The sequence below is a fragment of the Podarcis erhardii genome (genome assembly GCF_964252035.2).
Source record: "Podarcis erhardii genome assembly, chromosome: 14".
Lineage (NCBI taxonomy): Eukaryota > Metazoa > Chordata > Lepidosauria > Squamata > Lacertidae > Podarcis > Podarcis erhardii.
In genome coordinates, this window is record NC_138503.1 from 11,750,225 (window position 1) to 11,776,686 (window position 26,462).

The 26,462-nt window shown below is 44.7% G+C and overlaps 1 protein-coding gene across 1 annotated transcript in view; it reads left to right on the forward strand.

The window, feature by feature from the left end:
- The window catches only part of TMOD2 (tropomodulin 2), a 46,149-nt gene that overhangs the window by 9,529 nt on the left and 10,158 nt on the right, over positions 1-26,462 (forward strand). The window contains exons 2-5 of the mRNA XM_081839220.1: positions 7,021-7,213; positions 9,780-9,936; positions 19,358-19,480; positions 20,836-20,919. Of these exons, the coding sequence (XP_081695346.1) occupies positions 7,088-7,213; positions 9,780-9,936; positions 19,358-19,480; positions 20,836-20,919 (490 nt within the window). The 5' untranslated portion in view covers positions 7,021-7,087. The remainder of the gene's footprint in view (positions 1-7,020; positions 7,214-9,779; positions 9,937-19,357; positions 19,481-20,835; positions 20,920-26,462) is intronic.

Below are 26,462 nucleotides of genomic sequence, written 5' to 3' on the forward strand. Positions count from 1 at the left end.
GATTCCTACACCTCTACTACAGTTCCCAGAGTGTTTAGCAATCAATCCCTCTTAACCAGGGAACGCTGGAAATTGTAGCTCTGGCAGGGGAATAGGGGTCTCCCTACAACTCGCAGCACCCTTGACAAGCTAAACTGGAGCAATTCTAACTCTCCCACCCAAGACACAAACATCACAGCTGCATATTTCTGCAAGACAAAGGGGGTGGACTAGATGACCATCAGGGTCCCTTCCAACCCTACAATTCTACGACTCTATGATCCCTCAGGGTGTTTGGGTTGCTCTGTAAGTCTGGATCTGATCGTCCACCTCTCATCCATCTGAAATGGAAAAAGACCAAGGAAGAGGCTTGTTCTTAAGTAGTCAGAGCCTACCAGTCTGGAAGAACTGGGCAATTATGTGAAAGATTGCTGCTATTAGCTGTAATTTTTTCCCAAAGGGTTGTGCAGGATGTCTTCCTTTCAATGAGGCTAGTCTGGTCTTCCCACGGAATGTTGTTATCGCTGTTCGCAGGGGGGAAGCGAGAAACCTCAAACAGCAGCCTGGGAAACTTCCTCTGTGGGATACCAAAGCCATGATTGCAAAATTGTGACCTTAGATAACCACAGGGTTTTTTTTTGTTTTGTTTTGAAACAAAGATATACAGTGGTGCCTCTCAAGACGAAATTAATCCGTTCCATGAGGCTCTTCGTTATAGCGGTTTTTTCGTCTTGCGAAGCAAGCCCATTGACAGTTTAGCGGATTAGCGCTATTAGCGGTTTAGCGGCTTTTAGCGGATCAGCTGATAAACGGCTTAGTGGCTTACAAAGGGGGGGGGGACCCCGCAGGAACTTGCAAGACATTTCGTCTTGCGAAGCAAGCCCATAGGGAAATTCGTTTTGCGAAGCGCCTCCAAAACGGAAAACCCTTTCGTCTAGCGGGTTTTCCGTCTTGCGAGGCGTTCGTCTTGCGGGGCACAACTGTATATTTTTCCTGAAAAGGAACAGCTACTTTAAGGATAAACTAGGGGAGGGTATCACATCGCTGGAAAATGTATCAGTGCGTCTCCAAGTTCTGATTGTTGCCCTCGTGTGAGAATGCAAAATCCTTTGCGGCAACAGAGCCATATGGTGCAGAGCAGGCAGAGGCAAACTCGCCCCTCCAGATGTTTTGGGACTACAACTCCCATCATCCCTAGCTAACAGGACCGTTAGCTAGGGATGATGGGAGTTGTAGTCCCAAAACATCTGGAGCATGGGTAGGCAAACTAAGGCCCGGGGGCCGGAAGCGGCCCAATCGCCTTCTAAATCCAGCCCACAGACAGTGTGTTTTTACATTGTAGAATGTGTGCTTTTATTTAAAATGCATCTCTGGGTTATTTGTGAGGCCTGTCTGGTGTTTTTACATGAGAAGAATGTGTGCTTTTATTTAAAATGCATCTCTGGGTTATTCGTGAGGCATAGGAATTCGTTCATATTTTTTTTAATAGTCCGGGCCCCCCACAAGGTCTGAGGAACAGTGGGCCAGCCCCCTGCTGAAAAGGTTTGCTGTTTGAATTTGAATTGGTGTAGTATGTCAGACTAGGACCTGGGAGAGCAGGGTTCAAATCTCCACTTGACTATGAAACTCACTTGGTGACCTTGGGCCAGTCACTGACTCTCAGTCCTACCTACCTGACAAGGTTGTTGTGAAAATAAAATTCAGAGGAGAACACCTTGGAGGTAAGATGGAGTATAAATGCAATAAACAAATGAACAGTACAGTGGTACCTCAGGTTACTTACGCTTCAGGTTACAGACTCTGCTAACCCAGAGATGGTGCTTCAGTTTAAGAACTTTGCTTCAGGATAAGAACAGAAATCGGGCACACATTCTACTCAGGTAAAAACATGCTGATTACTGGACTGTCCGTGGGCCGGATTTAGAAGGCAATTGGGCCAGATCTGGCCCCCGGACCTTAGTTTGCCAACACATGATCTAAACCAGCAGTTCTCAACCTGTGGGTCCCCAGATGTTGTTGGACTACAACTCCCATCATCCCTGAGCTCTGGCCTTGCTAGCTAGGGGTGATGGGAGTTGTAGTTCAACAACATCTGGGGACCCACCGGTTGAGAAAGGCTGATCTAGACCATGGATAGCTCCAGGTGAGCATTTTGCTCCAACAAAGGCTGGGAACAGACTGGGGGCCTTTGAAGCCTGTGTCTCCAGACTACCTCCTCTAAGCTGCATCCCCTTGTGGAGAACCTCAGACTCCAGAACCAGCCCCAATCCCACCTGAAAATGGACACGTCTCCTCGGTTCCAGAGACTCCCTTCAGGTGGACTTCTTTGTGCTGATGGACTGCTGAGGTGTGGTGGGGACACCTGGTTCTTCAGGTTAAGGGAAAGGCTCCCGTGAGGGTCTGGAAGGTTATTCTGGGGCCTCCTTTTTACCATATTTTTTATTAAGTTTTCCAAATACATTTCAATATATAGTAAAACGTTTTTTCTTTGTCGTTTCCGTTGACTTCCCACCCCCTTTTCCATGGTGCTTTTATTTCTCTCCCTTCTCTCCCCCATATCTTGACAATGCTCCTCTAATCTTTAGGTTCTTCTGTCACTCATAGTTCAAATGCTGCTCTCATATTCATCATATAATAATATCTTTTTTTTATATAGTCCAAAAAAGGCTTCCATTCTTCTGCAAAACCTTTGTCATCAGGTCCTCTTATTTTGGTTGTTAACTTATTTGGTTGTTAACTTTGCTGCATAGTCCATCACCTTTCATATCCATTCTTCGGGTTCCTTCCATTTTAGTGTGAAAAGAATCCTAGCTGCAAGTTGTAACATACATAAACAGCTTAATCATCTTTTTGGGGACTTCTCTCCCTATAATCCTTGATAGAAAAGCTTCAATTTTTTGTGGGTATCTTCTGGGGCCTCCTTTAGAACCACCTCAGGTGTCAGCTGTGAGGCCTGACCCAGACCTGGCTGCCTACCTGTTGCCCTGCAGACTCTGACTCCATGCCCATAAAATGCTCTTGTTGCACTGCTTTTTTGGAGGTTTCCCAGACATCAAAGATGAAGGGTGTCCCCTCGCATCAACCCACACTTCTCTTCCCTAATGCTGAGCTCCTTCATTTTTCTCTAGATCAAAGAAAGAGGGGGCTGGTTTCAATAAATAGCTGTATTGTTACATGGGCATCTTTGTTGTGATGGACAGAAAAGCATTGATTGACTCAGTCCATTAGAGAATGACCAGATTTGGTCAAATAGAAGCCTTTTCAATTGTGTGTGTGTGTGATTTTGGCCGGGGTGGGGGGAATGAGTGCTTTCCCACCACCAGAGTACCTTCTTGCCACCCAAAGACACATTTCAGTCAGTCAGAAACACTCAAACTTCTTTTGAGAATTATAGGGACAGAACTACCCAAAATGTATAGAAATTTATTTGTGTATGCGACTACAGCGTCAAGAACGTTCCTCGCCCAAAAATGGAGAGAAGAAGAAGTCCCAGCAAAGGAGGAATGGATGCAAAAACTTATGGAATATGCGGAAATGGCGAAGAATAAGAAATCAAGATAACATTTTTTAAAATAAAAGAATGGAGATGGTTTATTGAATATTTACAGATACATTGTAAACAGATAAGAACATTGGCAGGATTATTGTAATAACCTGCAGTTTTGTAAGAGTATATATTTAAAGAAGATGAAATAAATGAGCAAATAAAGTTAATTTGGATATGCAGAAGATATTAAAAATAAATTTAAGGAACCGCAGAAAGAGGGGGGAAGGAAGTCAAGTTTCAAAATGTCAAAATGATTGTAAAATTGGTGAAATGTATAAACTTGAAAAGAGGGATGCGGGTGGCGCTGTGGGTTAAACCACAGAGCCTAGGACTTGCCGATCAGAAGGTTGGCAGTTCGAATCCCTGCGATGGGGTGAGCTCCCGTTGCTCGGTCCCTGCTCCTGCCAACCTAGCAGTTCAAAAGCACGTCAAAGTGCAAGTAGATAAATAGGTACCACTCCAGCGGGAAGGTAAACGGTGTTTCCGTGCGCTGCTCTGGTTCTCCAGAAGCGGCTTAGTCATGCTGGCCACATGACCCAGAAGCTCTACACTGGCTCCCTTGGCCAATAAAGCAAGATGAGCGCCGCAACCCCAGAGTCGGTCATGACTGGATCTAATGGTCAGGGGTCCCTTTACCTTTACCTTTATAAACTTGAAAAGTATAAATAGATAAATGGGGGGGGGGCACTCAGAGAGGGTGCAAAGCAGGACTGGGAAAAGGGTGGCCTGGGCCTCAACAGAGAGGCCTGGAGGTCTGCTTTTTTGTCCCTGAGCCTGATAACCCAGCACCCTTAACAAACTACAACTCCCAGGCTGGGGGTGAGCTATTTTCTGGTTTGCCTCAGGCAGCAAAATGTTGGCCTAGCCCTGTCGCCATTTCTGCCTGATTCCCCACCACTACCGCCTGAGGCAGCTGCCCCCCTCTGCCTAATGGTAGGGTGAGCCTTGAATACCACACACCTCTCCATCCTCCTTCCAGGCAAGCAAGGGGCATGATCACAGTTCCACGACCCATTCCAGGCAGCCAAAAGACAATCATGGAGGCTCCCTACCCAGGATTTATGAAAAGTATAATATAAAATTCTGCTTTCTGGTGAGTGAACGCTGTGCTGTATCTGCAGACTGGAGGCAGTTGGACTCCTATCTAAAGTTCAGTCCGTATAAGATGAGCAGTGACTCATATTTTTGTGGAATAATCTGGTTATTTCGTGCAGGCAAGTACAACCCAATCATGAATGTGCATTAGATCCTTCTTTTTTTTTGCTGAGTTGTTGTTGCTTCGTTGCTGAGTACCTTGGCAAGCTCTGCTTCGCTCTAATGAGCCCCATTACCCAAGTGAGCAAGTTGCTTGGAGAGCATGCCAAAAAAGACAAGGAAGGAGGGGAGGGGAAGGGAATGAGAAGAACAGAGGATATGACCAATGAACTCTTTGAGAGCCTCAAGCTGTAGAAGAGATAAGGCTCTCAGACAGGGCATGGCACAGTTTATTTGCATAAGGCTAAGGGTGGAGAATCCAATTAGCAAGGCAAGCATGGTAATCATATGATTAAATAGCAATTTCCTAAGAGCTGGAGAAGTAAACATTTATTTCCCCAGCTGACTAGTGCAGAAATGAATCTCTTCTCTTTTCTTTTCTTGCCCTGTACTGTGGAAGAAAAGAATACTGGTGTACAGTAATGCCAATTGGAGAGTTCTGAATGGATGAGATTTGAAACAACAGGTTATCTTGGTCCCTGGCTCTTATCTTTGGCTCCCACTCCTGACTGAATTGAATGCTTGTTTTGTTCAGATTAGACCCATTGAAATAAACAAAGCTATGGTCGTCCTGTTCATTCGCATCAGGGGACAACTGAATAGAACACAGGATACACAACCTGAAGAGTGCAATCCTAACTACGACTACTCAGAAGTCATCTTTCTTCTTCTTCTTTGGCAATCACTCGTAGCCAAGTAAGATAGTCTTCCATAAACACGGTTTTAATAGTGGGTCCATAAGTGACTGTGGAGGCCAATTCTGGATCCACACGTCCTTCCACAGTGGGGACATAAGTTTCCGGACAGGAGTTCACCAAGCATGCCTTCCTCTTTGCAAGTTTCTCCCTTTTGTCCTGAGTTCGAGTGTCTTCAAAGTCCATGACACCTTTGGCAAAGGCTGTTCTCCAACTGGAGCGCTCGCAGGCCAGTGTTTCCCAGTTGTCGGTGTTTATACTACATTTTTTAAGATTTGCCTTGAGAGAGTCTTTAAACCTCTTTTGTTGACCACCAGCATTACGCTTTCCATTTTTAAGTTCGGAATAGAGTAGTTGCTTTGGAAGACGATCATCAGGCATCCGAACAACATGACCAGTCCAACAAAGTTGATGTTGAAGAATCAGTTATCTGCACAACATTACCAGTCCAATGAAGTTGATGTTGAAGAATCATTGCTTCAACATCAATGGTGATTTTCGCTTCTTCCAGTACACTGGCATTAGTTTGCCTGTCTTCCCAAGTGCAAAATTTTCCGGAGAGACCGTTGATTTCAGACAATCTTTTCAGGAGCTGGAGCTGGCGTTTGTAAGTGGTCCATGTTTCACAAGCATACAGTAAGGTTGGTGGTACAATAGCTTTGTAAACAAGCATTTTGGTTTCCCTGTGAATGTCCCAGTCCTCAAACACTCTGCACTTCAATCGGGAGAAAGCTGCACTCGCAGCCAAATTCAGTGAGGCTTACTCCCAGGTTAGTGAAGTTACAATTGCAGCCTTACTCCCCAGTTTTAGACCTCATAATATCTGTTCTCATGTTGCCACCCTCCCATGCTCTTAATGCAGTTCTAAAAATTATTTTCCGTCTTGTGAATTACTGCTGGATGGACTACTTGCATTTCATTGATATTTTATTTTTAAAAATCACTATTTAGATGTTTTCTTATAGGTTCAGCCCTGTTCCTTGCTCATCTTTCAAAGTGGCTATTAACAGTTTGCATGTAATATTTCAGAGATATTTATCTTTAAAATGGGGGCGGGCAAGGGGTGGAGTGTGAGCTCTAATGTGGATCAAGTCAGCTTTTGTAAAACTAATGCCAGTATTTAGCAGCAGAAAATGGCAAAGGATTATACTAATTCTCTTTGGCTCCTAGTTTCACATAACCCTGTACATCTATTAAGATTTATTAGGGTTGCCAGCCTTCTAGGATTCCACAGGACCGGTGGGTGAGAAGAAAAAGCTGTTCTCTTTTAGGAAACTAGTGTTGACGTCTGAGGGCCAAACTATTGCCCTGAGATCTACGGGCAGTATACAAATTTAATAAATATAATAAAATAAAAACCCAGTCTGATGGGTGGCATATAAGTAACAATTCTTTTGTTATTATTAAGCAAAAAATAAAGAGAACAAAATAAAGAGAATAATCTTGTATTATTTTATTGTTGTTAGCCGCCCTGAGCCTGGCTTCGGCTGGGCAGGGCAGGATATACCGGTAAATACAATTTATTATTATCTATTATTTTCACAGGGATCGGGAAGACTGACTCTTGAATGATTGACAGGCAACCTTCAAAGGACCCTGTTTAGAAAGAGCCATGTCGGTGCCGTTCCGGAAAGAGTTGGAGAAGTACAAGAATATCAATGAAGATGAAATTCTCAACAAACTCTCTGAGGATGAGCTAAAGCAGCTGGAAAGTGTTCTTGATGATCTGGATCCAGAGGTGTGTTCCAAACATGATATTTGTGTTTAAGAGCCTAAACAACTTAGACCCTTCATATCTGAAAGACCACCATCTTCCCTGGAGACTCTCTTAAGATCAGCAGAGAGGGCCCTCTTGGTAGTTTTACTGTCCTTGGAATTTCATGGGGTCCTTGGCCAGGCCAGGTCAGGAAAGGCAGACCCTCCAAATGTCCCAATTTTCCAGGGACATCCCTGATTTAGAGAAGCCGTCCCGGTTTCTGATTTGATCCTGGAATGTCCCGCTTTTCCTTAGGATAGGGGTCAGCAAACTTTTTCAGCAGGGGGTCAGTCCACGGTCCCTCAGACCTTGTGGGGGCCGGACTATATTGTTTGGGGGGGTGGGAGAACAAATTCCTATGCCCCACAAATAACCCAGAGATTCATTTTAAATAAAAGGACACAAATTTACTCATGTAAAAACACACTGATGCTTGGACCGTCCACGAACCAGATATAGAAAGTGTTTGGGCTGGATCTGGCCCCCATGCCTTAGGATGTCCCTGTTTTCATTGGAGAAATGTAGGAGGATATAGAGTTATCTGACCCCCCCCCCCAGCCATCTGAAGGGAATCCTGTATAGGGAAGGGGCTTTTTAATGTTTAATTATGTTTTTATATGTGTTGGAAGCTGGCCAGAGTGGCTGGGGCAACCCAGTAAGATTCGTGGGGTATAAATAGTAAAATTATCATTATGGATTGAGATGCCCCTAATTTCATCAGAGAAATGTTGGAGGGTACGGGCAGGGCCTTCTCTGTGGCAGCCCCTAAAGCTGTGAAATTTCATTCCCAGAAAGGTGCGTCTGACACCTTCGTTGTACAACTTCCATCATATAATGAAGACACACCTCTTCACTCTGACACCCGATATATATTTAGGACCCACTCTGTTCTCATATCATAGATTGTTTTATCTGATTTTAATATTGTAGTTTTACAATGTTGTAACCTGCTCTGGGACCTTCTGGTGAAGGACAAGTAAAAAGTCCAATAAATGAGAACAATTGGATTTTAGCCTTAAGGATCACAAATCAAAATCTTTACAAAGCTCAGAGTTACATGTATTGTAAGACTCGACCCATGGAGGATGAAGGTGAGTTGGTAGGAAGAACTACCAAAATTTGATTGTTCCTACGGGGCAGTTTCAAGGAGAACAACATTTTTTTTGAAAGACTCAAGAGAGCTTTTTTCTATTTCTTTTTTGGTGGCAGCCATAGTGGTCCTTTTTTTATTTCTCACAATATTTTTGTCACTGACTGAGGTGCTGTAGCGGCTATTTCCCCCCTCAGAGTGACCGTGTTTTTCAAGAGGGGGGCTAGGAGGCATTTTTAGGGAAATTTTTTAATGTTTGAAGTTTTATTCTGTTTTTAATGCTAAAGCCACCCAGAGTGGCTGGGGAAACCCAGCCAGATGGGCGGGGTATTAAAATAATAATAATAATAATAATAATAATAATAATAATAATAATAATAATAAATAATTACAATTACTATTTTGCTGTGGCTCCTCTCAAATCTGTAACCAGCCCTGTTTTTAGTAACATTTCTGAAATAAATGATATGCCACCCATAGGCAGTAGATATTGATGGTATACAATTTCACTTGAATGGTGCTCCTGGAGAAGGGTTGTAAGACTTGAAATGTGTTGGTGTTGGGCTAAAAAACATGTTTTCAGCTCACCTTTGGAAGCTCCTGTCTCATCGTTCTTTGCTCCCTAATGAGCACACGCAAGAACTGGGTGTAAAATTACAGATAATGTGGAAACTTTCTGAAAGTCCACCATCTCTCAACTATCGTCTGGCAGCAGTGATTGCAGCAGGTTACAGCAGTGGGAGAGGTTGGAAACAAGGGCAAACGCTAGCTCTGGCTCCTTACATCCTGAAGCTGTTTTCATTTCAGCTGATCATCAGGATAACTATTTATTTATTTATTTATTCATTCATTCATTCAAATTAAAGTTTTACACTCACATATCCAACATACATAATTAAAAACAAGATTCCAGAGAATCTCCTGAACTTCCCTCCTCCCTTTGTGGGTCTTATTGTTAATCATTTCCTCCTGCATCTTTTATGATAATCCAAATCTTTTACATCTCCATTATATCCAGAATTCACCATTAAACTACAAGTGTTATTCCAATCCTACTAACAATTTTAACTGTTTACAATGATTTTTTTAAGATTATAAATTTCCCCCCGTTCCTTATTAAAATTCTGGTCTTCCTGATTTCTGATTCTTCCGGTCATTTTTGCCATTTCGGCATAATCCATCAATTTAATCTGCCATTCTTCTCTGGTAGGGACTCGACTACTATTTAAGAACGCGTGTCCCAGTCTTCAAAAATGTGCACCTGAATCTGCACTCCCCTTTCCTCTTCCCTACCCCTCGCTTTTTCCTTTTGTGTTGTGTGTTTTAGATAGTAAGCTTGCGCACAGGGACTGCCTTGTTCTAGCTGCTCTGGGAGCCTTTCTGGCTAAAGAATTGCTCTAAATAAAGTTTGCCATCCTACTGACTCTCTGCTCCCCTCTCTCATGTCTGCCTTGACAGAATGCGCTTCTGCCGGCAGGCTTCCGCCAGAAGGATCAGACCAGTAAACCTGCCACGGGACCTTTTGACAGAGAGCGGTTGTTGTCCTACTTGGAGAAACAGGCCTTGGAGCAGCAAGACAGAGAGGACATCGTGCCCTTTACCGGAGAAAAGAAAGGTAAGCTTTCATCTTCACGGATAGCCAAAATGGCAGGGCAGATGGGTGGCCTCAGGCTGAAAATCAACCTAGCAACGGAAGTTCAGTGCCAAGTGTCAGACTTTTAACATACGATTTGTATTCTTCTTCTTTGGCGATCACTCATAGCTGAATAAGATTGTCTTCCATAAACACGGTTTTAACAATGAGTCCGTAAGTGATTGTGGAGGCCAATTCTGGATCAACACATCATTCCACAGTGGGGACATTGGTTTCCGGGCGGGAGTTGATCACGGTGTGGATTTGCCAAGCGTGCCTTCCTCCTAGAATGTTTCTCCCTTTCGTCCTGAGTTCGAGTGTCTTCAAAACCCACGACACCTTTGGTAAAGGCTGTTCTCCAACTGGAGCGCTCGCAGGCCAGTGTTTCCCAGTTGTCAGTGTTTATACTACATTTTTAAAGATTTGCCTTGAGAGAATCTTTAAACCTCTTTTGTTGACCACCAGCATTACGCTTTCCATTTTTAAGTTCGGAATAGAGTAGTTGCTTTGGAAGACGATCATCAGGCATCCGCACAACATGACCAGTCCAACAAAGTTGATGTTGAAGAATCATTGCTTCAACACTGGTGATCTTTGCTTCTTCCAGTACACTGATATTAGTTTGCCTGTCTTCCCAAGTGATTTGTATAAGCGCACCTTGGTAAATTACAAATTTGGTCTCTGGTCTGCCCCCTCAGTCAGAAGCTGTTTTGTCCAAAATCCACAGTTAGGCAGTGCATTTTTTTAAAGGACCAGTCAAAATGCAACAACAGCAACAACAACAGTTTATTATTTATACCCCGCCCATCTGGCTGGGTTCCCCCAGCCACTCTGGGCGGCTCCCAACCGAATATTAAAAACACGATAAAACATCAAACACTCCAAACTTCCCTAAACAGGGTTGCCTTCAGACAGTGAGCCAGCTTTTAAGTTCTGCAGAGTTTCTTTTCAGGGTAGGTGTAATGCAAAAGCAACAAAAAACAAAAACCCATAAAAATGGGCATGGTGTGGTGTAGCCATAAGGTCTGCACCTGGACACAGGATGGGGAAGATAAGGCCGTCCAGGTGTTGCATGAACTACAACTCCCATCACCCCTGACCATAGGTTATGCTGGCTGGGGCTGGTGCGAGTTGGAGTCAAACTGGAGAAGCTGGTTTTCAAGCTTCCTTAAGGCTGTATACACCTCCCCTAAAAAGAAGAAGCCTGAGAATTGTAGTCAAGGGTGCTGGGAATTATAGTTCTGTGAGGGGTGAAAGCAGAGACATCACTTTACCAACAAAGGTCCGTATAGTTAAAGCTATGGTTTTCCCAGTAGTGATGTATGGAAGTGAGAGCTGGACCATTAAGAAGGCTGATTGCCGAAGAATTGATGCTTTTGAATTATGGTGCTGGAGGAGACTCTTGAGAGTCCCATGGACTGCAAGAAGATCAAACCTATCCATTCTGAAGGAAATCAGCCCTGAGTGCTCACTGGAAGGACAGATCCTGAAGCTGAGGCTCCAATACTATGGCCACCTCGTGAGAAGAGAAGACTCCCTGGAAAAGACCCTGATGTTGGTAAAGATGGAGGGCACAAGGAGAAGGGGACGACAGAGGACGAGATGGTTGGACAGTGTTCTCGAAGCTACAAACATGAGTCTGACCAAACTGCGGGAGGCAGTGGAAGACAGGAGTGCCTGGCGTGCTCTGGTCCATGGGGTCACAAAGAGTCGGACACGACTGAACGACTAAACAACAACAATGAGGGGTGAACTACAGTTCCCAGGATTATTCTGGTGGGGTGTGTGTGCTTTAAATGTACTGTGTGTATGTGAACCGTTGTATCTAAGGACAGGTTGTCTGAAACTGGACTCCTGCGAGTGCTGTCTTGCTACGATAACCTTTCGCCTTACGAATGAGCCCTGTGGGAGACTTCCGGGCTCTTGCACAAGATGTGTCTCCTAATTCGAAGCTGGCAACACATTATCGTCGTTGCGTAAGGGTCAGGCGCGAGCGATGCTGGCAGGGCGTGTGATCTATGTGGTGTTTCTGACCACAATATTTATTTTGGCAGAGCCTGTTGTATAAATGGCAGGGCGACGATTGTTTGGAAAGCTTTCGTAGCCTGATCCTCACTGGAGCTGAGCTGTTTGGGGGGATGTTGCCAGTTCGACTTCTGGGAAGGAAGAAGAGGGGGCCTCCTAAGAAAAGGGAACCAGCCTTCAGTTGTGAGAGATGGCAATGACCAAGGGTGCGTGTGGCTGCCTTGGAGGCATAGACCTGAGGTTAGCCATCCTTGAGGCAGCGACAAGCCAGTCGGCAGTTAAGCAGAGGGACAGCCAGTCTCAGAGCAGCGCACCTTGCGCTGTTTCAGATTTATGGAAGCGGAGGCACTTGTGCATCTGTATCACATGACATTGCGCTGAGATTCTCCCCGCACTTCTTTTTCAGCTGCTGAAATGGCTGCGCTCACACACAAAACAACAACAAGCAACACATTGGCTAATGATATACTAAGAAAATTTTCATAACATTATACCGTTTCAAAATTCATAAGCAGAAGACATAACCCGTATGCAGATTAATTGAAACAAACAATGTAGTTTATTGTACAAAACTCACAGATACATGTACAAAACTCACATTAGTAACGGATATGACCCCTGCTATTTTAAAGCAGCGTTTGAACACGGTTTGGCATGGAGTCTACTAGTTTCGAACAGTCACTGTTGATTTTTGGATCCCTGTACCACACTTGAATCAGCGCCTGAATGAGCGTCTACATAGTCATACCTTCTACAGCACGGAGGCGACTTTTGCATATAGCCCACAAATTCTCAATGGGATTTACGTCTGGGGAATTCCCTGGCCAATCAAGTACCTGTGTTTGCTGCTCTGTCACGAATTTCTTCATCACTTTCGATGTGTGACAGGGGGCTAGGTCCTGCTGCAGTATCCCAGTACCATCAGGATACCTCTTTTCCAGCTCTGCAAAAGCTCTCTTTCCTGGAACCTCAATATATTGTGGCGAGCGCATCATTCCTTGTATTGGCTGCAGGCTTCTGACACCATAATGATCAACTGACTTTTCGTGTTTGTTTTGAATACAGGATTATGAGCAAGATAGAAAACATGCTTTGTTTCAATTAATTTGCACAAGGGTGTATAATATGTGCATGGAGACACAAATAATAGGAATCAAATAATTGTTCCATAACCAGGAATGGTAGGGTAGGTAAGTCACTGTCAAAGATCACAGAAATGGAGGCAGAATGCCTTTCCACAGTCAATATCCTACAAACGTGGGGTGATAGGTGCTCTGACAGAACAGTTCTTCCAGGATAATGAACTGTTTCAATGATAATTCTTCCTCAGCTGGCAATAATATAAAATGAAATCCATTACATTCAAATGCAATACAAAGATTGAAATGACAGGCCTGCATATAAACAACCAATAAGAAATACATACCAAATTAATTGTGAATGGCCATGGATCAGCAATCGCTTAAAAGCAGGCATGGTCAAACTTGGCCCTCCAGATGCTTTGGGACTACAACTCCCATCATCCCTAGCTAACAGGACCAGTGGTCAGGGATGATGGGAATAGTAGCCCCAAAACATCTGGAGGGCCGAGTTTCCCTATGCCTGGCTTAAAAGTGTAGTAAGCTGGTACTCTTTGCAGAACCCTGGTAGCTTTATAAAGGCTACCCACAGGTGCAATGAATCACATAAATTTTCAGGAAATTTAAAGATACAGTATCCAAAAATCTGGCAAAGAGAACACAAATAGTAGCCATATTGTGAGAAAACTTCAATAAAACAATTGAAATCTAATTCAGTATTCAAACTTCCCGGGTGGAGAGTCATTTTGGACTCACAGCTGTCCATGGAGGCACAGGTTAATTCTGTGTCCTGGGCGGCTGTGTACCAGCTCCATCTGCCTGCGGACTGTCTCGCCAGAGTGGTGCATGCTCCAGTTATCTCCCGCTTGGACTAATGCAACGCGCTCTACGTGGGGGTACCTTTGAAGGTGACCCGGAAACTGCAATTAATCCAGAATGCAGCAGCTAGATTGGTGACTGGGAGTGGCCGGTTCTGAGAGATCTGCATTGGCTCCCAGTACATTTCCGAGCACAATTCAAAGTGTTGGTGCTGACCTTTAAAGCCCTAAACGGCCTCGGTCCAGTATACCTGAAGGAGCGTCTCCACACCCCCCGTTTAGCCCGGACACTGTGATCCAGTGCCGAGGGCCTTCTGGCGGTTCTCTCATTGTGAGAAGTGAGGTTACAGGGAACCAGACAGAGGGCCTTCTCGGTAGTGGCGCCCGCCCTGTGGAACACCCTCCCTTCAGATGTGAAGGAAATAAGCAGCTATCCTATCTTTAAAAGACTTCTGAAGGCAGCCCTGTTCACGGAAGTTTTTAATATTTAATGCTGTACTGTTTTTAACACTGGATTGGGAGCCGCCCAGAGTGGCTGGGGAAACTCAGCCAAATGGGCGGGATATAAATAAATTTATTATTATTATTATTATTATTATTATTATTATATGAATAGGTAAATCAGTCTGTTTTCTTGTTGGTACACACACGACACTTGATCCATCAGCTCCCTTGTCCTTCCACACCGATGCACAGCGGAGCTCACTCCCAGCTTTTAAAAAATAATATTTCAAAACTGTACTTTTTGCCAGCACCAGTTTAAAAATAAAAAGGACAGGGAAATGCATGGCTGCCTCACCGCTGAGTTTGCTCCCCATGGACCTATTGAAACACACACACACACCCCGACTCCCAGCTTTGGGACCCTCCCCCACAACTTCCAGATTCAAGCCCCACCCAAAAAAGTTCTACCTTGAGACCTGGTCTGGGGCAAAGTAGGAGTGTTCTTTCAAATTGCATGTAGTGCCAGAGTGTGATATTGCACAGATGGTGCATGTGAGTTTATTGACACTTTTTTTAAAAAAAGAAAAGCACCATCCCATGCGCAAATGTTTCACTCTGGAATCAAGGTTCAGCTGTACCTGTATGTAGCACATCAGGGGGAGGGACAGAAAGAGCGCCGCCGGAGGCGAGAGTTTAAAATCCACTCTTCTTCCTGGAAAAGCCCTGCAGTTAGAAATTTCTCTGTCTAGCTCAGCAACTTTCCCCTTTCTTTGAAGCCGATGGCTTCGCTAGGGAATACTTGAACAAAAAGAGCTCTCCCATGTCAACCAGCTGGTTAAAAGATGAACACTCAGTTGGGTGTGTGTGTGTTCTTTAAAGTCAGCTGTATGGTTTTGATTATGTTGTGGAATAAGCTGGGGGAAGCAGGGCAGCAAGAGAGAATTCCAAAAGCTTCATAGGAAGGCTGTGGAATCGGGAAGGAATTTGATAGAGCGACTGCTCGTATTTTCTTAGGAATCTTAGGAGGTTGTATAATCTTTGAAGGGGCACGGCTGTGACTATCTTGCAAGGACCCTACACTTCTGAATTTGCCACTATGCTATTGTACTTAATGGACCTCTTTACCCTCACTTTTGACACTTGGAATGTATATTTTTAGAGCCCACTTTGTTTGTGTTGGGACGCAGGTGGCACTGTGGGTTAAACCACAGAGCCTAGGACTTGCCGATCAGAAGGTCGGTGGTTCGTATTCCCACAACAGGGTGAGCTCCCGTTGCTCGGTCCCTGCTCCTGCCAACCTAGCAGTTCGAAAGCACATCAAAGTGCAAGTAAATAAATAGGTACCGCTCCGGTGGGAAGGTAAATGGCGTTTCTGTGCACTGCTCTGGTTCGCCAGAAGCGGCTTAGGCATGCTGGCCACATGACCCGGAAGCTGTACGCCGGCTCCCTCGGCCAGCAAAGCGAGATGAGGGCCGCAACCTCAGAGTCGGTCACAACTGGACCTAATGGTCAGGGGTCCATTTACCTTTACTTTATTGTACTTAATGGACCTCTTTACCTTCACTTTTGACACTTGGAATATATATTTTTAGAGCCCACTTTCTTTGTGTTCATTTTAGGTTAAAACTTTTAAATATTGTGCTTTAATACTGATGTTCAAGTGTTCCCTAGCGAAGCCATCAGCTTCAAAGAAAGGGAAAAGTTGCTGAGCTAGAGAGAGAATTTACTAATACACAGTTTTAATTGTTGCAACATGTCCTGGAACCTTAAGGTGAAGGGCAGCAATTATTATTGTTATTATTATTGTTATTATCATTATCATCATCATGAATATATTGTAGGGGGAAATAAGGTTTTAATGGGCATTGCTAATATGGGGAGAAGTACTAGCGTGGAGGCATTCCTTTGGGAGTTGTCATAGTATTGCTAGCTTCTAAGTCTGGAAATTATGAATCACCTCCCTAAAAATAATACAAGCAGCTAAATATCACAAGGCAAAATCGATCAACTCTGTGCATTATTTGTCTCTTATTCCTCGAATGCACGAAGCAGCCTTAAACTGAATCAGACCCATCTAGTTCACTTCTTGTCTGGGTTCTTCACATTAGTAGCCAAACACTGCTAGGTTTGGCGGAAAAAAACCATGGAGAACAGCTATAAAATTACCTTTTTATTAAACTAATGCAAAGAGATGACGAGCTCAAAGAGTCGGATCAGCTGCATCAGTGGCAGTAATGAATCTCATGCAAGATTGGGAATGCAGGGCTACATCCAATGGAGTGCTAAGACAAAGCCACTTAAGGAATAATAGAGTTGTAGACTTGGAAGGTTCCCCCAAGATGAATTCAGGTCCAATCCCCTGCAACGCAGGAATTGCAAGAAAATGAAATACCGTACTTTTCGCTCTATAGGGCGCACCGGCCCATAGGGCGCACCTAGCTTTTTGGGGGGGGGAATAAAGAACCCCCTCCCTAACCCGACCCCAGCCCCCAGAACAGGCTGCTATCCGCAAGCCTTGGGAGCCTGGCGGGAGTTCCTGCTGGGCTCCCAAGGCTTGCGGATATCTGCCCGAAGCCCGGGGTGCGCTGCAAAGGCTTGCGGATAGCTTCCTGAAGCCTGGAGAGTGAGAGGGGTCGGTGCGAACCGACCCCTCTCATTCTCCAGGCTTCAGCGAAAGCCTGCATTCGCTCCATAGGACGCACACACATTTCCCCTTCATTTTTGGAGGAGAAAAAGTGCGTCCTATAGAGTGAAAAATACGGTAAATAAAAATTTCTGACAGATGGCCATCCAACTTGTTCTACTGACAAATGTTTCGTGCTGCTGGAACCTGGTTGCCTCAAAGAACTTCTGGTAACTTGCGGGGGAAATCATGTTCGTTTGATTCCCACAGAAAGTGCTTTGTAAAATCTAGGGTCCATCGGATGCTAGCAATCAAATAGGCAATGCAGCTTTGTGGAGACAGTTCTTCAGAGCCTGTGAGACTTTCTGTGTGGTGGGATGTTCCCACAGAGGGGTGCTTCTTACAGAGTTGTCGGATCCTTGGAAAGCTTTTCCTTTGTCATCCGATTCATAAAATGAGAGGAGAATGCACTTGATGTTCTAGCTCTGCTCTCGCCGAAATCCATAGGGAATGAGATGACGTTGGCTGGTGGGAAAACCCAGGCCAGGATGCAAATGTCTTGGAAAATCCTCATAATGAAAGCCAGCTGCTTAGCGTTCAGTTCAAGAAAAAGATATTTGGGCGCTGGCCATGTTTTAAAATGAGCAACAACTGAATCCGTAGCATTTCATTTAATTTTATTTATTCGTTTTGTGTAATTTATATTCTGCTTGAGTGTAAACAACAATCAGTATCCAAACAAACCCCCGTGTTGCAAAGAGAACGTCAACAATGTTTAGGAAACATGATGACCATGTACATACGTAATAGACAATCTTTATAGGATTCCTTCAAACAAAAACAAGTTCAAAATGAAATCTTAGTCTCAAAGTCTCTGAAATTCAGTAAATATAATCTCCAACACTGAACAGAGATTCCGGATATTGACTGCTGTTTTTTAGATCTTCATCAGCGTGGTAGGAGAATATAGAATTGCTTCATAAGCTGAAAATAAAATTTTAAGGACGATGACTTGCATGACATATCACTTTACAAAAATGAATTCTATAAAGATTGTCTATTATGTATGTATATGGTCATCGTGTTGCCTAAACATTGTTGAGCGTAAACAGCAAGAACCCTCGAGGCAGTTTGAAAAAAGAACGTTACGGTTCAAAAGTAACTGTACAACAACATCTTTATTGGGACTACCTAAAAGGTCACAAAACATCAAGCAAGCTTTCCAGTTCTCCAAAGCTCTTCTTCATCAGGGTTCACCAACCTTTTGGAGCCTGGGGACAGATTGGCAGGCGGGAGAAATTATTGCGGGCACTACATCCGAGCCGCAACTTATTGTACTGACCACAGCAGGATGCTTTTATTAAACCTAATTTCAGCAGGGAGATGAGCCCTGTGGGTGCCAGGGAGGCCTTGTGGGCATGTGTACACCTGTGGGCTTTGCAAGATGGAGTTGAGCAGGTGTTGGGGCCCTTTGGCCCTCCAGATGTTGCTGAACGACAACTCCCATCCGCTCTGACAGGCATGGCCAATGGCCAGGGATGAGGGGAGTTGTAGGTCAGTAACATCTAGAGGGCGAAAGATACAGGCACTCTGCATCTGAAATCAAGTGCTGATAATCCTAGACAAACTACCACTTAGTTTCCAGGCCCAATTCAAAGTGCTGGTTTTGACCTATGAAGCCTTAAACGGCTCAGGACCGCAATGCCTCAAGGACCGCCTCTTTCCATATGAACCTACCCGGACTCTGAGATAATCTTTTGAGGCCCTCCTTCGTGTGCCTCCTCCTCGAGAGGTCCGGAGGGTGGCAACACGAGAACAGGGCCTTCTTTGCAGTGGCTTCCCATCTGTGAAATGTTCTCCCCGGGGAAATCCGCCTGGCGCCTTCATTACACACCTTTAGGCACCAGGCAAAAATGTTCCTTTTCAACAAGGCCTTTGCCTGACTTGATCTACATCCTATACCCTTTTTAAAAATGCTGGCTCTTTGGGGTTTTTATTTCTTGGGTTGTTGGTTTTGTTTTGATTTTATGGATCTGATATTTTATGTGAACTGCCCTGAGACTGTAGGGTATAGGTCGGAATAGAAATAATAATAATAATAATAATAATAATAATAATAATTACTACTACATTGAGAATATCCGAACACTCAGAACATCAACAGTATGGGTCTGGAAAGTGGAGAAACAGGCATCTTTTTTTCCTTTTTCCAACATTTGCCCGGGATGGTCAGCAGTCACATGTTCCAAGATGGCATTTACCAGAATCTGAGCATTCACACTACACAAAGATCCATACAACTTCTCTCTGAATAAATTCTTAAGTGGGTGAACCCTGCCGGCCTTACTGATGGTTACATCACCACCATCCAGTTTAATTTGCTTTCTCTTCCTTTCCCCTTTTTCTTTTTAAAGGAAAAGCATTTATCCCTAAAGAAAGACCAATAGAAACCCGCACAGAGGAGAAAGTAACTCTGGATCCAGAATTAGAAGAAGCCCTGGCCAGTGCCTCTGACACTGAGCTGTACGATCTAGCAGGTTTGTTGCCATCTTTGAACAGTTGGGTTATCTCAAACTGGGCCTGGGTATCTTAACACAGCTGGCAGCAACAGCCCTGTGGTTTTTTTTGCAACTCCTAACATGCTTCTCAAGGGGGGCATCCATAATGCTGCAATATAAGCTGACAGGACCAAACCACACATTCTGTTTTGTGTGTGTGTGTGTATGTGTGTAATTTTCTGTTTTACAATTTAGAATATTCATTTAAACAACCTTAAAATATCAAAGACTTCCCTTCTCTTTCCATGGATCATTTTGCATAACATAAATCCCTGCATATTTTATACTGTATAAACGAAACCATTCAGTATTCCATTATTAAAGGTAAAGGGACCCCTGACCATTAGGTCCAGTCGTGGCCGACTCTGGGGTTGCAGCACTCATCTCGCTTTATTGGCCGAGGGAGCTGGTGTACAGCTTCTGGGTCATGTGGCCAGCATGACTGACCCGCTTCTGGCAAACCGGAGCAGCGCACGGAAACACCGTTTACCTTCCCGCCAGAGCGTTACCTGTTTATCTACTTGCACTTTGACGTGCTTTCGAACTGCTAGGTTGGCAGGAGCTGGGACTGAGCAACAGGAGCTCACCCCGTCGAGGGGATTCGAACCGCCGACCTTCTGATCGGCAAGTCCTAGGCTCTGTGGTTTAACCCACAGCACCACCCGCGTCCCTATTCCATTATTACATCCATCCAAATCACACATTCTGTTAGCTACATAGCTGTGCCTTTACCCCTGCACACAAAAGGCTTGTGTGGGGTTCCTGATCTGGATTGGGTCCTTAGCAGGGGGAACAGGAGGGCTTTAACCCTTTGTCCCCTCACTATCCTTAAAAGAAAAGAAAAGAAACAAAAGAGACTCCCCCTGATTACAGGTTTGGGATTCCCAATCTGGACTGGGACCACAATCGAGGGTTAATGCCCCCTGGATGCTAGGGCCCCTGTACTTTAAAGGCATGGCTATGACTCAGTAGACCAAGTCCATAAGTTCTTATACCACAAAGGCAAATGTAGATTTTTTCCCAAGTTTTTCCATTGCTGGGCTATTGAAATCCTATATTGCTGGGCCTTCTCAGTGGTGGCACCCACACTGTGGAACACCCTCCCATCAGATGTTAAGGAAATAAACAACTATCTGACTTTTAGAAGACATCTGAAGGCAGCCCTGTTTAGGGAAGTTTTTAATGTTTGATGTTTTATTGTGTTTTTAATATTCTGTTGGGAGCTGCCCATAGTGGCCGGGGAAACCCAGCCAGATGGGCGGGGAATAAATGATGATGATCATGATGATGATAGCTGAAGCTAACACCTGTACTCTTGTTGGTGGTTTTTACAGCTGTCCTAGGAGTGCACAACCTGGTCAACAACCCGAAGTTTGATGAAGGAACCACCACTAAAGATGGCAAAGAAACCGTGAAAAGTAAGCAAGCACTTTTCTTTCTCCCAGATGGTTTGCAAGCATCCAAGCAGGCAATGGAAGCCAAAGGGGAAGTTCCAGACTGTTGCTGTTTTCGGGTGGGATTCTGGCAAGGTCTGAGGGCCTTCTGGTGCTTCCCTCCCTGCGAGAAGTGAAGTTACAGGGAACCAGGCAGAGGGCCTTCTCGGTGGTGGTGCCTGCCCTGTGGAACACCCTCCCATCAGATGTTAAGGAAATAAACAACTATCTGAGTTGTAGAAGACATTGGAAGGCAACCCTGTTTAAGGGTAAAGGTAAAGGGACCCCTGACCATTAGGTCCAGTCGTGACCAACTCTGGGGTTGCGGCGCTCATCTCGCTTTACTGGCCGAGGGAGCCGGCGTACAGCTTCCGGGTCATGTGGCCAGTGTGACTAAGCCACTTCTGGCAAACCAGAGCAGCGCATGGAAACACTGTTTACCTTACCTATTTATCTACTTGCGCTTTGACGTGCTTTCGAACTGCTAGGTTGGCAGGAGCAGGGGAAGTTTTAAATGTTTTACTGTATTTTTAATATTCTGTTGGGAGCAGCCCAGAGTGGCTGGGGAAACCAAGCCAGATGGGTGAGGTATGTAAAAAATAAATAAATAAAATAAAATAAGAACATAAAATAAAATAAAATAATTATTATTCAATTGCATACAGGCAAATCCAGGTTGCAGAATCGGAATGAATGCTCATTGAGTTTCCAGGGTCATCTAATCGCTGTGCAGTCAAATCAGGATGAATGCTCAACATAAATGGGCTGTATGGAAGCACATTAAGTTGCACCTGGTTTATACATTAAATATCTTCTAGGATAACAATGCATGCACACATGACATGAACCATCATAACTAGTCACTGGAAGGACCTCTCAGGTATGAACATTGACGGCTGGTACCCAAATGTATGGGAAACTGCCCTAGTAGAAAAGTTAACCAACAAACTTATTACAGTGGTACCTTGGGTTAAGAACTTAATTCGTTCTGGAGGTCCGTTCTTAACCTGAAACTGTCCTTAACCTGAGACACCACTTTAGCTAATGGGGCCTCCCACTGCCGCCGCGCGATTTCTGTTCTCATCCTGAAGCAAAGTTCTTAACCTGAGGCACTATTTCTGGGTTAGCGGAGTCTGTAACCTGAAGCGTCTGTAACCTGAGGTACCACTGTATTTATTCAATCTGTATACAGCCTTTCATCCAAAGGTCACAACATAAAAAGATAAAATCATTTGTTTTTCAAGCATTTCAAAGCAATTTAAAGGCCTAAATGGCTTAGGACTTCTCCCATATAAACCTACCCATATATTAAGTTCTTCTGGAGAGCATTGTCTCTGCATCCCACCAACATATCAGGTACATTTATCAGGAAATGGGCAAAAGGGTTGTCTCCCTGGCTGCACCCAGGCTCTAGAACTTCCTTCTTGAGGAGGCTCATTTAAAGCCCTTTAATGGTTTTTCACTTGTATACATTGTACTTTTGACCGACTTTAAACCAACTACCTTTGGGATCCGGGCCTTTGTGTGGGGGCTGTTTAAGATTGACTGCAATTCCAGTTGTCTTCCCACGTTCGTAAAGCCCCTGGGAAATGTGGAAGAAACAGGGCAGTTTTTATTCCACCCAAAATGAGGCTGATTTATAGCCCTCCCAGCTAGAGGCTCGTGTGCTGCAGCCTTCAAAGGGCTTATGTTGCTAATTTGTGTCTCTCTCTGTGATTATTTTCTCTCTCTCTTTTTTGCAAAGGTCCACCATTCCAGCTTGGTGGGTCTGCTAAACTGCACTCCTGTCACATATTTAGCAGCTAGGAATTTGCTTTGTCAGACATCTTCATTCCAAAAACAATACTCCCTTCCCTCCAGCAGATTGCTGTTGCTTTGTTTTCAATTGGGGGTAAAAACGGTGAGGGATGCATTTCAGGAGCCCCTGAAGAAATAAGATTATAAACAGACCGAACGAGGAGTGGCTCCACAGGAGGGAAGAAGAGGAGCTGTTGTGTTGCACTGGTTAGACTAGGGTCAAAGAGACCTGGATTCAAATCCTGCCGCAGCCTCCTCAAAGCTGGCGGGGCAAGCGCTATCCCTTTCTCTCTCTTAGTCCAGTCTAGCTCATGGGACTGTAGCAAGGATGAGGCCTGGGCGATATATCAGTATTGTGGGAATGTTTAGGGATGTGGGGGAGGATATATTGTCTAAGATATCCTATCCCAACTTCTCTTTACAAGTTCAACAAAATCAGCAGAGTTAACATTCCCCTTTTTTAAACACCCACACAGCAGATAGCTTGCTCAGACTCGTTAGAGTCTCTGTAAATATTTCCTGGTATTTCCCCCATTTAATCCCTCCTAAAATATGACTCTACGCAGTCTTCTGTAAAGTATAAAACGTTTACTCAAAAGTAATCATCTGTTCACACAAAGGATCCCAGAAGGCAGACTTAAAAGGTTAGAACATAGTTTAAATGTGGTGACTATCTCCTTATGGGAGAAAGCCCCCCTTTTATTCTCTTGGCCTGGAGTCAAGGGTGCATTTTAGTAGTGCTGTTGTTAAGATGGCGTCGATAGAGACAAGAGAGACAAGATGGTCGCCAGCCTGTGATTCTGGTTCTTTCTTACTTCAAGAGAGGCCACGCCCATCTCAAGTTACACATAGGAAGTTTCGTCTCAGTCCCGGAAAGTTCCAGCTGGAGGACTGAGACAACCTTCATGTCTACTCTAGCTGTTAAGTTTTGGGTGAACATATCAGACGACACAGTGATTCTTCAAACAGCTCTTGTTTATTCACAGGCCAGAACAGAACTGAACTGAAGGGTTCAGCCAGCCTGCTTATATAGAGCTCCACTAGAACGCAACAGTAACCACTTTCTGTAACTATCCAATCACTGAACATCACTTTCAATCCCTTATTTGCATATGTGGAGCTGAGTGAAAACTATCCACAGTATCCCCCTGCTGGCCCAGGGTGAGAACTTCAGTACATAACGCTAGCACTGTTGTGTTTGACTGCACCTGATTTTTACATCCCACAAATATATTGCACAGGACCGGTATGAGGAGCAGACTGTGATGTCAGCTTCATTCAGCAGTATATCGCGGGTGAAACCGGCACCGCTCCTGAGTCCCTCTGCTAGCGACTTCCTCCAGCGAGCGTCATCCCCCTCTGCTCTCACACTGCACAGAGGGAGAAAATAGCTGCATTGACGAGGCGCCGATACTGCTTGTTCCTCCCTCTGCATCTTTAAACTGCTTGGCTGAGGAGTGGGGGGTGGCCGCTCCCCTCAGCTGAGCAGTTAAAGGATCCCCCAGCCTGGCGACGGCTCCCACACAAGCAGGGGGAACACTAGGGTTGGCTCTGCCAGGGATGAGGAGCCCTCCCGCACCCCAGCTGAGCTGTCAGGCTTCAGATAATCCAACCTCTCCCATTGCTGGCAGCCAAGAAGTTGATAAACGAGAAGCGTTCTTACCAAGTCTTTTCTTCAATATTCACAGAGAGATAGATGTAGAAATGCTGTCTCTCTTAGATAATGGTGTTATCTCACCCCCTCCGTCTTTCTATTCTGCGTCATCCCTGCGTCGGCTGATCTGTACTTCCTGCCTCTCAGCTTTCTGTTCTCCTACTCTCAATGCACTCTCCGCTCTCCTGGGAGAGGGGATCAGGAACGCTTTCTAAAGACACTGAGTCTGTCGGCTGTCTCTCCCCTGGTCAGGACTGGAATTAGGTTTGATGAAGCCCTAAGCTACTGAAGGTAATGGGGCCCTTTATATGTCCAGCTGTCCTTTGTCAAGAACAAATTGTCGCTGTTTTAGACTTCCAGAACGGATTAAGTTTAAGAGCCAATATACCACTGTATATAGAAATGAGCAAACCAGTGATATTTTAGGGAGCAGGCTAACAGGCAGGGCCCATTACTTACATCATAGGAGCCTACACAACACAAAACACTGTTGCTGCATGTAGGTTTTATTTTATTTTTTTCATATCTTACATTTTAGAAATGTACATCCAGGTTTTTTTCCTTTAATTTTTTTGGGGGCCCCCAAGAGAGTGGGGCCCTAAGCTATAGCTTGTTTAGCTTATACATAAATCCGGCACTGCCCCAGTTCTTCTTCCTGCTGCTCCTCTCCCAATATTTCCCAGCTTCTCCCTTCTGCAGCCTCTGAACTATGACCTTCTGCAAACCACCGTTCTAAATCTATACTGTCCTCCTCTTCTCGGGAAGGATCGGGGGGGGGGCGGGACGGTCCCCACCTTTCCTCCTCAGTCCAGTCCCTGACACCAGACTTACAAACAAGCTGCCTTTTCCCAGCCCGCTAGGCACTGGGGTGAAACTGCCTCTGCTCCCACAGTGAGAGCTGCAGCAATGTCACCCGACACTCGCCAGCTGAGGCCAACGCAGCTTGTTTTTTCAACACCGTAGTACAGTCATACCTCGGGTTACAGATGCTTCAGGTTGTGTGTTTTCGGGTTACGAACCCGCCGAAATGGGTTACTTCCGGGTTTTGGTGGCCGTGCACGCGCAGTAGCACTAAATCGCGCTTTGCACATGCGCAGAAGCGCCGAATCGCAACCTGCACGTGCGCAGATGCGGCGCTGTGGGTTGCGAACGCTGCGGGTTGCAAACGTGCCTCCCGCACGGATCATGTTCGCAACCCGAGCATCCACTGTATATCGCCAGACCGCAATGTTTGTTGATATGTTGAAAAGCTGATATTGCCCAGACCTAGCAAGGATTAGATGGAACCTTGTACACCCCACTCAGCTCCTGGGTGGAAGGGCAGGATTAAAAGAAAAGAAATAAAACAAACCAGTCAATAAAAGCTCCCAAGCAGGGTAGCATTCCATACAACTGCAGAAACAGGATCTGTTCCACAAAAGCTTATCGCACAATACACATGTTACTCTTTAGTAGGGATGGGGCAGAAATTCAATACAGTTCACATTTAAGGCAAAGCTAACCTAAGTTGCAGCTTCCAAGACAATACACACTTCTCTTAATTTTGCAATGCAGTCCTCAAGCTGAGAAATGTATAGAAAAAATGAATTTTCAAAGGGTCAAGAGTGCATATAATTGCATAGGTTTGTGGAAAATAACATGCAGAACTGTGTTATACTGGGGAAAATTGTAGGGGAAAATTGCATAAAAATGTGCAAATAATAGGAGAAATTTTGAATTGCTGAAGGGTTTTCATGAGGAGCTGAAGCTGACAAATTCACCCATCCCAACTCTTTAAAGTGCTGCAGAACTTGTGTGGTTGCTGGAACAGTCTAAGGCAGCTCCCTGTCTCAAATTTCTCTTTAATTTGTATTTGGCTTGGAGATCGCTGGTTGCTAGAAGTATAGCTTTCCATACAGTAGCTGCTTGGGTGGTCTAAGCCTGCTATTTATCTCAGTCTAATATTTAAGAATTACAATTGCAGATTAGCATTAAAAGCTGTGGGGTTTTTGTTTTGTATTCTTTTAAAAAAAGCACTTGCAGGAATAATCAGTGCTGCTTTATATAGCTCAGGGCTGCCAGCATTGAGAATGGTAGT